We start from the raw sequence: 16,605 nt of genomic DNA on the forward strand, positions 1-16,605 counted from the left end.
TCGAAAATACATTATATTGTTTTCATCTTTTGGTATCTTTTTAGGTCTTCCTATTTCAACGAATTTCCAACGTAAATTACTTTTGTTATTGTGCGTTTTTTTAAGGTTCTGCATGCATCTGCTTCAAACCGAAATTCTATATTTCTAAGATTATCTTATATCTTTTTTCTGACTTACAATTCAAAAATGTTGGATAAATATATAACAAAATGTATGGGTATAAAATATGAAAGTTGTTGCTCGAAATTACACATTTAAGTTAAAGTCGTTACTTCCTATTTATTTGGGTTTGGTGAAGTCAAGGTTTTCTTCAAACGATTAATGTTATTGACTATTGACTGGAAAATTTTAGGGATCTGTAGTGAGTCATTTGTAATGAATTTTTGAAAAGATTGCCCGTTATCTTCCTCTAAAATTGGAAAATATTTCTGAGTTGTCAATTTGAACGAGTCTAAATATAATTAGTTCTTAGATTTTCTGATAGATCATGGTAACCACTGCTGCCACATTCTCTTATTTGTGACCATTAAGTTTGAAATGTTTACCGACGGATTTTTTTTTTTTATTTACTTGGCTTTTGCGGTGGAACGTGATTAGTGATTCTCCTGTGGATATCATCTGTTCCTTCATCGCACTGTTTGGAACAAATTATATATGTATATATTTATATATATTTTATATATATGGGGTGGGGTGGTGTCACAAAACCTTAATTTTTTCTGTATACTGAATAAACGACTAAAACAAAGTTCACAATTATATTAAGTTTAATACGCATATTGCAATACACAAATTTGTGTTGTGTATGACATAATAAATAACCTTAACGTATACTTCCACCATGGTTGCACTTATTCAAAGTTGCACAATTACACAATACATCCCATTATGTTTAGAGTATAGCAGCAGCTTAAGAGTACTAATCTCACTACCCATGGGCAATGGTAATCCTTCAAAGCTTGCTTAGAAAGATGAGAAGACTTGACAGCTGTCAAGAGCAAGAGACGAGACATTAGACAATAATTTACAATACCGGTAAGTGACATTTTGATCCTGACAAATACAATTAAATGTATTTTGCAGCATACTATGACTGTAATTGAACACTTTAAATGCATGTTAATTTCTTTTAGCTAAATGATTGAAGATAGTATTGATTTATTACTACAGGAAAAGTAAACTGTACCATAAAACAGATGCAGTTTCACAATACAGTATCTATTACTGACAATGCATACCACACATATTCGGTTCACAATGGAATTTATTTCAATTTGTTTGTCTAAAATGAGGGAGGTATAAATTTGGCCCTCTGGCCCCCACCAGTGGAAGGTCTACTACCAAACCATGACATCTTCCACTCCAATGTCTCTCTAATCAGTTTCTGTTCCTCTGCACTGAACTTTAGAAGAACGGAGACTGCTCTGATCAGATGGATTGCCTGTAACAAAAATGAATGTTTTTCAATTAGCAAAGAAATTTACATATTTAATCATGTTAATCATAATCATATTTTCAATTCCTGTAAATGAATATGTATTATTATACATTTTAACAAGAACATAATCATGCATTTTCCGACAATTTATTATTTCCCTAATTTTGCCATTTACTTAGTATTTTTTACTCTAAGAGATATCAGTTTCCCTATTTTTTAACAGAAGAATTACAAATATTAGCCATACTGTAAAATCAAATGGATTGGTTTTTTATACAAAGTATTATATACGTACAGGTACCGAATATTTATCTTACATGAATCATACATGTCCATAACCAAGTATTATACAATTATAGACTTGATTGTAGGTTGATATCTGGTTATATGGACCCATGTCTGGTGAAATTGACCAAATACACTGCAAGTGATATCATCCGAGCTTACGTCCATACAACCACAAATTGAACGTATAATGAAGTCCACAATAGTCATAATATAATTACTTGCAGTAAAGTTATTCATGGCTGTCAGGAAAGTCATTTAGACAAAAATGTTAAAGAATTGTACATAATGATGTCAAAATTATCTGCAATCCTTTACAATACTTATTAATGAATCAATTAGCAAATTTAAGCCATAAACATTTAATGATCACTTTCGACAAATGACATTATTCACAGCGCTCTTATCATTTAAATATTACACACTGAATAAAAGTGAGAGGCTGATCTAGCTGAACATCTAGCTAGGACATCATCTGCCTCTTAATGACCCACTAAATGAACAGATAGTAGGCAATCCGTAGCAGTTTTTAACAATCAAAAATAGGGATTAGCTTAACGGAATATGATTGAAGAATAATTTACTCGATATCGTCTTCAATATGATGCATATTAATAATTCCTATTGGCAAATTGTCTTAATTATCAACACCTAATTTAGTTGATACCGCCAAGTCCTGTGAAATCTTATACGCCTTGAAATCAGAAAAGGATGATAGTCATGTGATGTACTTTCAGCTAATGAAAATTATAAAATCATTGTTATATGTAATATTGAATATTATTAATACTGTCACTTGCCTCTGATTCTCGACTCAACATAAACTTCATCACAACATGCTTCAGATACTGAAAATTGATATCCTTTTCCAAGGAGTTCATGTCTGCAGCACTATTAGGAATGTAACCTCTGCCTTCAATGCTATCCTGTAAACTTTGAACTCTCTCTTGAAATTGTGCTGAATGTTGGACACTGCTAATGTCATGAAGAACTGCGGGTGAACTAGGGGAGAGATTGGACTCGGCAGGAAGAAAGTTACCAGCACTTGTAAAATTAGGGGAGGGTGGAGCCCTGCTCCTTGTACCACCATTATGGAAACCGTCTGAATGAATTTGTTGTAAACTTTGATGTGGAGCCTGATTAGTAGCACCTGTTTGGTCCCGCAGAGGGGACTCGGACCTAATGTTCATTGGTTGGTCATTCGGTAATGCCTGGACTTTGAGCTCTCTCTGCAGGGTCTTCTTTAAGTCACTGAGCCTCTGCTCCTGTTTTTTAAGGGCTTTGTTTTTATCAGCCACTTGGTCCTGTAGATCAGTTACCTGTTGTTCCAAGTCTGTTATTTGACTACTGTGATCGGAATGTTGCTCCTGAAGTTTTTGATATTCCTCAAGTTTTGTAACATGTTCACTAATTTCACTCTGCGACTGACTTACATTTGCCTGTAACTGTTCTATAACTTTATTTTTTTCACTAATATCACTTTGTAGTCTCTGGATCTGTGATTCCAAGTCCCTCTTAACTGTGACTAGTTCTTGTGAAAGTTCAGCATTGCGCAAACACAAATCATCCTTTTCTACATAATAATACAAGTAAAACATCCATGTAGAAGTAAAAATACATGTATTAAAATCAATTCATCATAAAATATCAAAATTCATTTTTTTCATAATGCAAGTAAAAAAGTTTGGAATTTACAGAGAATACATATTTTATAAAACTACTCTGTTAAAAACAGCATTGTAGAAAAAAAGCTTGGATATTTAGGAAAAATTAATATTCCACCAACATGCTCTATAGTCTATACTGTCTATTCATAGTTGTTTTTCATTGTAACCAAGCTCTACCTTTACTGCAAGAAGAAAATTCCTCCTCTCTCTCCTTGCTTGAATTCTTGGATCTTGACATTTCCTCAGTCATGGTTGATATCACAACTTCTTGGTTCTTCACCTGCAGAAATATCATATCTAATTTACCACCACACTTGCCTAGAAAAACTACATGAATGTTCAATACAGGCAGCAATCAGTTTTGTTATAATGATGATTTTTAACAGGATAAAATACCTTTAACAAGACTTAACATTACACCTAACTTTAAGGTCATATTCTATAAGGACTTTTGTACAATATCATGTAAATTTTAAACCTTAAGAAACAGGTTAAAGTTTAAGACTGTGTTGTCAAAGTATGGCAGAGAAACTGAATTGTCTGTGTTTGGGGCTTAAAAGGACCAAAATGTCTCTACCAATGCTTATTTTCAAGTGCATCATCAATAAATTTTTACATGCTATTTATCAAGATTTTGTTCTCTTCAACTACATATAAGAACTACAAACCTTTTCCTGAGACTCCTTCAGCAGTGTTTTCTCCTGTTCCAGCTGATCTTTTAAGACTCTTACTTCACTGGAAAGTGACATAATCTCATTCTACAATGAAATCAAACATGTTCAATTTATATAGAACAAAAAAGTTCAATGCAAGAAGACAATGGAAGAACTGAGTGGCAATCATGTTTCAGTCCTATAATGCAGAGAATGAAGAAACTCGAAGCAGAGATACATGCACGTGTGTACATGCACACAGTTCCTTACCATGTGTTTGTTTTTCTCTCCTTCTACCTCCTCCATTTTTTTCTCGAGGTCAAGAAGTTTATCCATGTAGTCCTGCTGTTCGCTCTCAAACTGGGACTAGTAGCAAGGACAGAAGTTTAAAAGTGAATAGACAGGACAGAAAATAGACTGATGTCAAGGAAAAAGCACGCAAAATACATGTTATAGCAATCGACAGAATTAGACTGCATTCAGCAAATGGGAACTAAAGAAATTAGACTATAGTTAGCAGAACAGAATCAGATTAATATTCAGAAAACTTGGACAAAGAGGTCTAGATAAAAATATACAAACTGCCAAAGTCATGTATAAATAACAGCATAACTTTAAATATTCAATGTACATGAAATTTTAGAATATGTACCGGTACATATAAATCTTGGGGTCTTGAAATTCCTTTGAATTTTTCAAATGACATTTGACTTATTTGATAAAAAATTTTGATTATAGGGGTAGTTATAACAAATTTATAATATCTGTTAGGTTCAGTATATGTTTTAAAAAATTGAGAATAAATTCACTGTTAGTGTAAATTTAATATTAGCATGTGAAATTTACTTACTATTTTGAAGTCTGAATTTGTTTTCTCATGTTCTTTTGCATCTTCTAAACTTAATATCTGGGATTCCAAGGAGTCAATTTTTGCTCGTAGATTGTTTTCAACATCTATCTTCTCAAATTTAACTCTCTGCAGCTGGTTTTCAATCTCAGATTTCTTTAAAAGAGTTTACAATTACAAACAGCAGGAGTATTCAAATGATTCATAGTACATGTACTATGTACATTTGTTATACTTTCATGTTAAATACTGAAATCTGATTGGTTAAGACGCAGTTAATAATATTTACTATTACCCTCAGCGTTAGCAACGCACTTGGCAACGGGTAACATTAAAAAATGTTACATGCGCGAAAATTATGCGCGTACGGTTCGCTGTAGAATTCACGTTATTCCTATATAAAAACAGTAAAATTTTCTTAAAATTTTTAAAAAAGACATTCAGTATAACAAAATAAATAGTGCCTGTTTGGGAGGATAACAGTTGAAATTGACACCCCTCGAAAACCATTGTCAACCTCCGCTTCGCGTCGGTTGACAATGGTTTTCTCGGGGTGTCAATTTCAACTGTTACCCTCCCAAACAGGCACTATTTATATAGTATTTACATACATTATCTATTCTTAACAAATAGCAGCATAATAACATCAAGATATTCCTGTGCAATTTTATTTCATCATAATCAATATCTACAGAAAATGTTGCTATTTGATAATTTAGCATCTAAGATACTCTCTTAGTTAATCATAATGGTTACCACCATATGATTAATTTGCACTATATTTAATATATAATAATTAGATGACTACCAACCTCCTTTTCATAGAGTTGGTCTTTTTTATTGGCCAACTGCCAATTTTCTTCTGCTCTCTTTTCAGCATCATCTATTTTGGACTGCAGATGTTGAACCTGAGAAAGTGAGGGCAGATGATGAGTCGTCAAATACACATACATGTGTACTTGGTTTTTATCCTTTTTTTTGAGAAGAGGTGTATTTTTCATTCAAATTTGCAATTCAAATGTGTTACTTTATCCTCTGCATGGCTATTTTCAAATTCTTTTTCATAGATGAATTTTTTTATATGTTAAAGCTGCCTAAAAAATTACATTTAATATGCTGTTTTAGCATCTATCTTTTAATAAAAGATAATTTAACCTGCGCGGTGAAGTTTTCCCGAACTGTTTCTGTAAGCTTCTGGCTATGTGCCAACTCTTCGCTGTCTTCTATAATCTTCTGATTCAGGTGGGAGATCTGCTGTTCCAGGTGAGAGATCTTGTCACTCCAGGTAGACTTGATCTCTGTCAGCTGCTGTCTGGTCTCTTCCAGCTTTTTCTCCAGGGTACTTCTCTGTCCAATTCAACATAGTTTTTAATTGTCACATTTTAAAATTTGTTGATATTATGGTACAAATTCATCATCTTTGTTATTTGTTGATCCTACCTTTAATCCTTATTATTAAATTACAGTGTCTAATCTTTCTATTCAAGTAAATGACAAATAAAATGCCAAATAGCTTAATAGAATGAGATTTATCCTGTTTTCCAATAATGATTTACTATCCTTAAAATACAAGCAGAGCATACAATGATAAACACATATATGCCCATCTCTGTTACTGACCTATATAACCTTTAACCTCTTTACCTCATTCTCAAGGGCCTGCACTCTGTCGTCTCCCACAAGGTTTTGGTCCTGAAACCTCTGCTCTAACATCTGGATCCGCTCCTGTAATTTCTCTATGTGATCATCCTTCTCCTCGAGCAGCTTAGTGGTCTGCATGTCAAATAAAAATAAACATAACATAATTTATGATGAGCATTGAGAAATTTTATATCAGATTCTGACAAGGTGGGCTCTATTTATAATGTTTATTCCTTTTTATGTTTTCTGTACTATCTTGTATTGATACCATTCTTGCTAAGTTACATGTACATGTGGTTCACTTCTTGTAACAACCGTGTTTGTCTATCTTCATTATTATTAAAAATACACCATGAGTTCAGTAACAAATGCCATTCTTTAACAATTCATCAGACACCTATTGATTTGAAAATGTTCAATAATCTTTTGTTTTATATATCATTTGTTATGTGTATTTACTCTTTTCCTATGAGAATTGTAACCACCCACTTTTGAAAACATTCTCATTTAAAAGACTTTCTTACCTTATTTTTATGAAGGTCAAAATTTCTTATCATCCCCTGTTGCTTGCTTTCCAACTCTGTATTTGCTTCCTCTAGACTGGAGATAAGGGATGATTTCTGCTCAATAAAAGACAATTTAATCATTATTGAGTAAAGAAAAGAGGAAAAGGATGTTTTCTGTTGTCTAAATGCAAGTTGGAAGGGTGTGAAATACAAAGCAAAATCATATGATCATGAAACACCATACACTGTTGATAATACCTCATTTTAAAAGCATTAATTAAAGTACATGTGCTATATAAAATTAAGCCATTATATTCACTCAGGTTTCAGATTTTACACTTTCATTGCTTACAACCTGCAGAACCCAGAAAAGGCCTCCATCCCTACCTCTGCTACCTGTGCCGTCAAGTGGTCTATTTTGGCTTGCAATGACTCTTTCTCAGTTGATAAACTCCCTACCAGCTGGGTGTGAGATGAGTTCTCTTCTGTTAACATGTCACTGAAATTGACATTATATTTGTTTCATTACAAAATTCAAAACATTTTACAGAAACCCTTACCCTATACTTAGTAAGATAAACAACCTCATTTCTCACCAGGTTTGCTGTAGTTCCTGTAGTTTGGCCTGAGCTGTTCTGAGTTCTTGCTCACATTTTTCTGTTGTTGTCTCAGTGTTCTGCAGCCTTGCTGACTTCTCCTCAAGTTCTGCCTTTACTTTAGACAATTCCTCCTGAGTATTCAGTAACTAAGCAAAATAGATAAACAAAGGTTTTCTATAAATCTCTATCCCCACAATGTTGTCTATTCAGTGTAAAATGAATTTAAAATTATCAAATAAGTACATGTATATAATTATTAAAACAATGCATAGACTTTAATGTTTACATGTTTGCATTCAGTATTAATAATGTAAAGACATGTACAAAAAGTTCAAGGACTAATCCAGATCTCTTCAAATGATGATACATGTACAAGTACAGCCTACTCCGGATATACTGAAATTCAGGGGACCATGCAAATTATTTCAATATATCCATATTTCAATATAGGTGAAATTGGCTAACGTGAAGCCGCCATTTTTTAAAGTTCAAACCCGAACAAATTATTTGGTCATCATTTATCTATCACAGTGAACAGATTACATGATATATTAGTCCTTCAAAGTTTGATTAAAATTATATCCGTAAGTTTTGTAAGTTTTATTTTGTTACTATCTAAAACCTCATCATAATCTCCGATCGCATTCTTTTACATTTATGAGAAAAATCACCACACTCAAACGCTTAAAATACTGCTGAACACTGCTTGTATATCATTGGTAGTGTACTCGCGATAATTTCAAAATCCTTAGCTATTTTGAATTTAGGCTTTATCCTTTTATCAGTAGCCAAAACTAGTTTGTATTAAGTGTCCGAAGATAAGGTTTTTCTTTTCCATGGGGTTTCCATGTTATATCTAGCCTCAATACATCCGTATACGTAAAAACAAAAAATTCAACACTGAATAAATTTTTCTTTTTAAAAGAAGTATAAAAACATACATGATGATAATCATTTCACACCTTTCTATATCAACCGGTCAGTCTGGCATAATTACTGTCACCAACCGTGATGACAGCCGCCAGAGAGTACTTCAGTATAACCGTCATAAAAACAACTTATTATCAGCTATGGGGGCCCATCAGTGCCTTTAATATAAGCGATATTTCAAAATAGCTGATTTCATTATATCCGTTAAATCAATGTAAAGAAAATGAGGGGCAAAAACTGGGGATTTATTTCTTTTTCAAAATAAGCAGAATTTCAAAATAAGCCATTTCAATATAAGTGGAGTAAGCTGTATATATCAGGACTTGTACATATTCACTCTAAGTGGACGTGAATACCTACCAGATGTTTGACTTTGGCTGTCTCCTGGGCCACCAAGCCTTGTAGTTCATCACTCTCCTCCTCGCGCTTGAACTGCAAACTTTTTTCCTCCTCCAGCTGTTTGACTCGGTCTATAAGGGTTTGTTTTTCCTATTGAACAAAATAACTCTAATGAAAAATAGTGACTTGAGTTATGACAATTAATTTGTAGTTTTTTGTCCAGTCAATTTACTTTTCAAAATTGACATTCTCTTTCTTAACCAAGCACACCACACAAAGTTAGATTACTGGTATTTCAATTGATTTGATACCACTCGATCAAATGTTCATGGTTATACATTTACATTTGCAAATATGTTTCCGTATATGAACATATAGAATAGCGAAAATGTTCAATTTTGTATGAACATTTTCATGACCTCACAATGATCATAGCACGTGCTTATTGCTAGGATTATTGTAAACATAAAATCTCGGTAATTTTAATAGTTCTGAACAATTTGTCTTTTTCAAACGTAAATATAAATAATAAACAGCAATGTTAAAAAGTTCACTGGGATATGAAGTTGGTTGGTATCAGGCGTCACAGGATTTAATCACATGACCAACCAACTTCATATCCCGGTGAACTTTTTAAATTGCTGTTTATTTCTTAAACATTATTAATTTTTTTTGCATGAATTAATGCAAACTGTACTGATCTCTAGTAGTTCAATAGTTAACTGTATGTAGATGTGATATTGTATGATTCAGTATTTCATTAACCCCTCAACCTCCACCCCCCCCCCCCCCCCCAAAAAAAAAGAGTTGAAACAGTACATGAACAAACTAAAATTCAAACATACATGATGTTTTATCAAACTTTAAATATTCATTTAAATGAAATAAATGACTGCAGGTCATGAGATTCATGAATATGAACCTACTTCGTCTTTCTTCTGTAGAGCTAAGGTGAATCCTTCGGACAGCTTGGCTCGACTCAACTGGTATTGCTCATTCTGTTCCTGGATCTTTTGGTCTGTTGCTAAAAAGAAATATATTTAGGTTTATGATAACGTCCTCAGATTTTATGGAATAGGAGAGTCACAATAAAGCACTTAACTTGACTTATGCAAAAACAGAATTTTTCAAAAAACAGTTCCTGATAAAGTGTTATTCTATAGTTATTTATTTTTCAATTGGCTGATGGTTTTACAGAGTACTAGTAACTGGTATCTCTGACAACATTTTTCACCTTCTTGCTGTTTCTCCAGACTGCCTTCCAATTTCTCTATGGTCTTATTCTTTTCCTTGATGATAGATGCATACTCTTTGATAAAAAAATAAAATGTTGATAACACTAGACCAGTACAAAGGTGATAAATACATAAACAAACCCACATTAGCCCAATAAGGGTTGAGGAATTATGACTGTCTCTACAGTATTTACATTGAAAATGTTTAGCCAACAAGCTGTTATAAATCAAAAACAACAGTACTGTAGTGTAAAGGAACTTTCAAATAAGTGGTTATAGCCAACATGTATCCAAAACAAAATCCCATTCTACTGGGACAATAGAGATACGATGGACTTTACTTGTATGCGTACCACTGATTTTACTCTCCAATTTTTTGCACTGTTCAGTTCTCCTGACCAGCAAATTCAACACTTCTTCTTTGCTCCCAACTGTTTCAAGACTCTGCAAAAGGAAATTCAGAAAATTTACACTCAACATCAAATACACTTGTCTTGCTTTACTTATGAATAGAAAAGTATTAAGTGATGACCCCTGCAATTTACCCTAACACATAACACACCTTGAACTTGAAGTGAAGCAAAGAGGGTCATTGATAAACCTCTAAATGAAATTGTTGCAATGCTTACACTTTTTCTTAGCTCCAAAAATGTATGACTTTTCAGATTTATTTCTTTAACCTTCTTTATTGACACATAAGATATATCCCCGAATACCCAAACTCCGTCACCATAAGCAGAAAACCTTCCGCGTTTCTCTGTAAATTATTTTTTGTGGTTTTTATCATTTGCAATCACTAAATATAATCTGAAACAATATAATTTATAAAATTATTAACAAAAATATTTTTATTTTCATTCAAATAGCTCTCTGAATACGACGTTTATCACGCGTGCTTATTATATCTTATGAACCTAACTCTGTCACCCACATGCTCTATGATATGGCAGGGAATGAAGACACATTAACAATTTTGTTAAAACTCCATTTGTATCTAGGCCAAGTTATATTAAGTAAAAATGGTGCATACAATTTAAATTGTATTTAATTTCATCGAAATGAAATGATCGCCAGAATAAAAAATGGGTCCATGTAACAACAATCACAATGGCCTTTTCAGAATGTATAGATGCCGTTTGATTTATGTCCTTACATATTTCAAATATTTTATATCATTAATTAATATATTACTTATTATATTATTTATTTATTACATTTTTAGAAATGTAGCATATTCTAAATAGTGATATACCGGAGATATCTATATACCCTGTATAAGGCAAAAGTATCGGCATGAGCCATTTGACGTTATCATCAAGAGTAGTGCATAAAGGCTATTGCGGACTGAAAAAAATGTATTAATTATCTTAATAAAAAATGTATTGCATGTGAAATGTTTTATCTTGACCTCTCTAAAAATGGCTGACCACCTCAAATGGTCGAATGGGCCCGCATGTCAGAAATATTGATTTTTAAGTGCACCCGTGAAAAAGTTTCAGCTGATTTCACACAATTAATGGTGCATAAAATGAACAAGGTTTAATTCTGTTATTTTTTGACACATTCTTTAATTTAACCGTTGCAAATTGTTGACATTTGATAAAAGATTTTTGACATGTAAAAAATGACGTCATAATCGTACTTGATTTCAAACGGCGAGGAGTTTCCCGAAAGTGACGGAGTTAAGGTAGTGACGGAGTTAGGGGGCTATGCGATAGATCTTACCACAAGCAAAGGTTCTAAATGTGGTTGCAGTATTGATAAAAGTAACAAAAATCTGGAATTCAATACTTCCAAGTTTATAAAATATACATGATGGCTCATATCATCTCCCATTCCTTACCTCCTCTTGCTTGATAGGAGATTGTAGTGGTGTGTCTGCTGTTGATTCGTCCCCAAATGAAGACTGTATGGCACTTATTCCTAGAAAAAAAAAGATATTCCAACATACCGAAATCTTACGTCGTTATTGTGACAGCCACAGTAAATAAAAACAAAAACCATAAAATGAAATATTGTGAAAATTTCCAATCATTAAATTGGTCACATGATTTATATTGTGCATTCAATATAGTCCTCGCCTTTTCACAGATATATAATTTACGCTACCTTTCAAAGGTGTTGAAGCATTTGCACTGCTATTAAACTTCTCGCCATCAGCAACACTGCCACCCTGCTCTTCAATTTTTTTCTTGAGCTTAGCAAACATTTCCCTGTCAACCAGTAGAAATACAGAAGACTTATAAAAATGTGATAGTAACAAGTTCGAATTTTTTCAACACTAATCAAAAGCAGCAAATTACTTTAAATAACATTTTCCGAGACCCTTATGAATCAAACACAGTTTGTACAATGAAGTGCATCGTCGGTTTATTTTATTTCACCTGTCCTGTTTTTTCCTTCAGGCAAAGCAAATTATCAACATATATCCCACCATTCATTGATCAGCGAAAATTGCACTTTAACAAGCATTCTACATATCATATTCTGAATAATATCTCAGAAACAAAAATAAACTTGAAGCCAGCTTGGCAAACGGAAGTTGAATTGTCACATCAGACCAAACTAAATTTAAAACCTCACAAAAAACCTAAGAAATCCGAAAAGAATATAAGCTCATCAATAAAGTTAACTGGATCTGCCCGTATTAAATTCAAATAGTGAAGCTAGTCTTTTTTGGTCACATAGCTGGGACAATGCAAGTAAGAACTGTGCAAATAAGATATAACAAAAGTTTGTGATATAAACAAATAATGACAATCATGTCACATTTGTTATTTATCAATTATCATTTGAGAAGTATCATGGGGCATGATACGAAATATTGGAGACAGAATATCTTTTAATACACAGGTTTATATCTTTATCAAATTTAAAAATTTATATTATTTTGTCAGTGTGTTCGAAAGATAGGGATTAAAATCCGTTCATTTTAGGTTTTCTTTATTCTTAATATAATTTACAAAAAATCAATATACACAATGTACAATGTATTTCATGAATGATTTTAATATACAGTTAAGAGTATTAAAAATTTTGACAGACAGACGAAAGCACAGCCTTGAGATGTACATGTATCTAGCCAAGACTAATAAGTGTCAATAAAAATTTTCCTTGTTCAAAGTGTCGCTCTATATTTCCCATTCGTAAAAACTTAAGAAAAATGATGATGAGCAATAACGAGGGAAAAAAAGACAAAGTAATCAAAAGTTAATCAATATTGTCGCAAACAGTGAACCCCGTACAACTGAAACGTCACAAGGTAAGCTAAAACCATATTCCACCTGGGAATGATGTGAAAATTTGTCAGCACGTGCAGCCGTTCGTGTTACGTGAAGGTCACCGGCCCTGTCTCTAGGAGAATTCCTTAATTATAGTTTTTCAAAAGAATGGTAAAAAGATTTCAATGATTCTTTTGTATAAATATAAACCTGTATATACATTATTTCCACAACTTTTTAATGGCCACTCTGTTCCAATCGATTTTTTAATGATGTAAATCAATATGATTTCTTTTTAGCTTATTCCAAAAGTAATTAGAAGCGCATTGATTCTTTCCTAAATTATAAAAATACGACGTGCCAGGAATCGTGCGCTTTGTTTATCGCTGTAACTCGACGTATTGACATTATTATTATTTTTTTCAAAACTAAAAATGGATGTGAGCCTTAGAAATGCATTTCAATATAAAATTTACGTAACGTGAATATCACCTAAAAGTTTTTTAAATGTCTTTTTGTTGGATATTTTAGGGGGGTGGAGGGTTTCAATTCAAATAATAAACAATGTAAGTGATATGCAGACGTCAAATAGAACTTTGGCTCAACGTCAAAATGTGGTTGTCAGACACCAGTGCCGTAGTTCGGGAAAAGAATTATGATATTTGGAAAAAAATTAAATAGATCTAATAATAGATCTAATAATGAAATTCGTTCCCAATTTGATTATTATTACACAGAATGCAAATTCTTTCGTGAAGTTGTAAATTATTCCATCGACCAACCTCTATAGGAAATGGTGATTACTTGTTCTAAATTTTGCAAGAATATTTCTTAATTTTCTTGGCAATACATTTTATTCATTTTTCACACGGAAACTTTGTTTTAACAATTTTATAGCTGATTCCTCTACTGAATTTGTTGATATCACTGTTTCATTTTTGTAAAAACTGATCTTTAGGCTTTTGAGCAATTGAAGCACTTATCCACTTGACACTGTACAAAGTTTGGTCTATCCAAATATTACTCATTCCTGTTGTGTTAAAAATATTATGTATACATGATATCCATGGATTGGTTTTTGGTATATCTATTTTACAGATGTATATAAATTCTATAATAATCTATTATAATGTCTCCGTACACCATAAAATTTGGAGTACTAGAGTTAAGATTTAAAATATATTTTAAAAAAACGTAAATGTAAACGTTCAATTATATCAACATTTTTGTAACCTCATATTTCACACCCATGTAACAGGGCACGAGTTACAACTTTGTCAAATAAATCAAGTTGACAATCAAAAGGTATACATGTATTATATAATCGTATTTTTCTATTAATACCGTGTATGTATATGTGCATTGCTTTTTGTGCTTGGTCACTAATATTTTTTAGGGCCTCGCAGAATGATCACGATCTTGAAAATAAAATACCCAAATAGTTAAATTCTTTGACAATTTCTATAACTTTGCCATTGAATTTGAATGCATATTTTGGAGCTGGTCCTTTCGAGAAAAAAAAAACAGTTAAAAATTATAATTAAGCAATCTATTGTAACCAGTGAGAGAGAGACTTTCGAGAAAAAAAAATACAGTTAAAAATTATAATTAAGCAATATTGTAACCAGTAAGAGAGAGAGAGAGAGAGAGAGAGAGAGAGAGAGAGAGAGAGAGAGAGAGCATTTCAAATTCTGCCATCCTAAAATATTAATCGAATCAATTGATGTTGCTTTTACTTCCATTTTACATGTATTGTATTGATATTTTAACATTTCAAAGGAAGTAATAAATAAAACAAAATGTGTATGATGTAACCGTAACTACTGGTTATTTTATTACTGAACTTAACGCTTTTGTTAATAGGGAAAGACTGCGTGCTTTTTACAAATTTGTCTATGGCTTTTCAAATATGTATACATAATTAATGTTTTAGAAAGAATCGGTTCAAAAGAATGTGTGTATTGCAGAGCAGTTCTCATTCCAGGAGATTTCTTTGTCATCGATAATTGTCCAATACACAGAAATAATTCAGAGAGAGTTCTTCGTCAGGGTGTTCAGTCCATATTTCTACCTGTATACTCACCTGTTTATAACTCCATTTGAACATTGTTTTCTGAAACTAAAAGATTATCATCACCAAAAAAAAATGCTTTCTATGGTTGCATATCTCTGCCCCTTGCGTGCAAGTTATCTAATTGCAATTTTCTTGCATGTCAACATAGTTTTGTTGCATGTCGACATAATTATCTTGCATGTCAACATATTTTTCTTGCATGTCGACATAATTAGTAGAAAAATAACTTGCACACAAGGGGCAGAGATATGCCACCATAGCTTTCTTTATTTACACTTGTGTCCAAAATTTGCCATAATGCAAGCTTTGATATCAAACATTGTTACCGACAATCATATATACTCAATGTGTGGAAATGCAATTTCAAAGTGTAATTAATAAATTCTCTTACCGGTATATCAATTTATTTATTCAAGTGCACTAAAAATTAGAAAAATGAAACATTAGAATTGTTTTTTACTTTTTATTATCAATTAATTTATCAACTTTGAAAACGTGCACTTGTTCATGTTTTTAAGAATGGTGTTTAATATTCATATATAGGTGTGAAAATGTATTAGAGGAGTGTGTGTATTGGACACGTTCCGGTGGGTCAACACAGTCGATCGTTACTTTTTGCAATGTTAGTGTTTAATGACATGAGTAAAACTTTTCATCCAGATGAAGAATTTTACTACCTGTTTGAAATTGATTGAAAAACCATAAAGGCAATATCCTTTGAAAATCCAAGGGATCAAAAGGCTTGTTAGTTTAAAGAATTCATGATTTTGCAAAAAGACAATTCATAAACCAGTTAAAAACTTCCCATTATTTGCAAGAAAGTATGGCCACCTACGGTCACCATATATTTGCATTAACTTGCCTACTAGTTCCCCAAAAGACTTGAAAGGCTCCATATCAAATCTCTTTCTGTACCGGTTGAATGACTGCAGCCCTAAGACGCAGCCGTGTTTGAGAAGTTCCATCAATATTTGGATCGATATGGGACCATGATTTCGGGGACCAAAATGAAAGAAAATTTGACTGCATCTGAAATCTTGTAATTTTAAAAATGAATTGTAATTAATGTAATGTACCACAGTGCATTTACATCATTGACCAATATTTTAGACCAATATTCTTTATATACGAGTCGTAGAGAGTTAATATATTAAAAAGAATGAAATGGAG

At 32.5% G+C, this 16,605-nt stretch overlaps 1 protein-coding gene across 3 annotated transcripts; it reads right to left on the reverse strand.

Moving 5' to 3' along the window:
* Positions 1-749: 749 nt before the first annotated feature.
* On the reverse strand, positions 750-12,688 carry LOC128156295 (golgin subfamily A member 1-like). 3 transcript variants are annotated; one of them, XM_052818373.1, is made up of 19 exons: positions 12,525-12,688; positions 12,250-12,353; positions 11,984-12,063; positions 10,494-10,584; positions 10,140-10,214; positions 9,832-9,929; positions 8,927-9,055; positions 7,634-7,782; positions 7,425-7,536; positions 7,056-7,151; positions 6,535-6,663; positions 6,046-6,237; positions 5,703-5,798; positions 4,894-5,046; positions 4,314-4,409; positions 4,059-4,148; positions 3,568-3,670; positions 2,524-3,296; positions 750-1,441 (listed from the first exon to the last, which is right to left on the reverse strand). In XM_052818373.1, the coding sequence occupies exons 2-19, from the start codon at positions 12,347-12,349 to the stop codon at positions 1,283-1,285; spliced, it is 2,721 nt and encodes a 906-aa protein (XP_052674333.1). In that variant the 5' UTR covers positions 12,350-12,353; positions 12,525-12,688; the 3' UTR covers positions 750-1,282. The 3 variants fall into 3 exon arrangements, with proteins under 3 accessions (XP_052674333.1, XP_052674334.1, XP_052674335.1); XM_052818374.1 differs by having other exon boundaries at positions 12,444-12,688; XM_052818375.1 differs by lacking the exon at positions 4,314-4,409.
* Positions 12,689-16,605: the final 3,917 nt, after the last annotated feature.

The sequence above is a fragment of the Crassostrea angulata genome, chromosome 7 (genome assembly GCF_025612915.1).
Source record: "Crassostrea angulata isolate pt1a10 chromosome 7, ASM2561291v2, whole genome shotgun sequence".
In the NCBI taxonomy this organism is placed as follows: domain Eukaryota; kingdom Metazoa; phylum Mollusca; class Bivalvia; order Ostreida; family Ostreidae; genus Magallana; species Magallana angulata.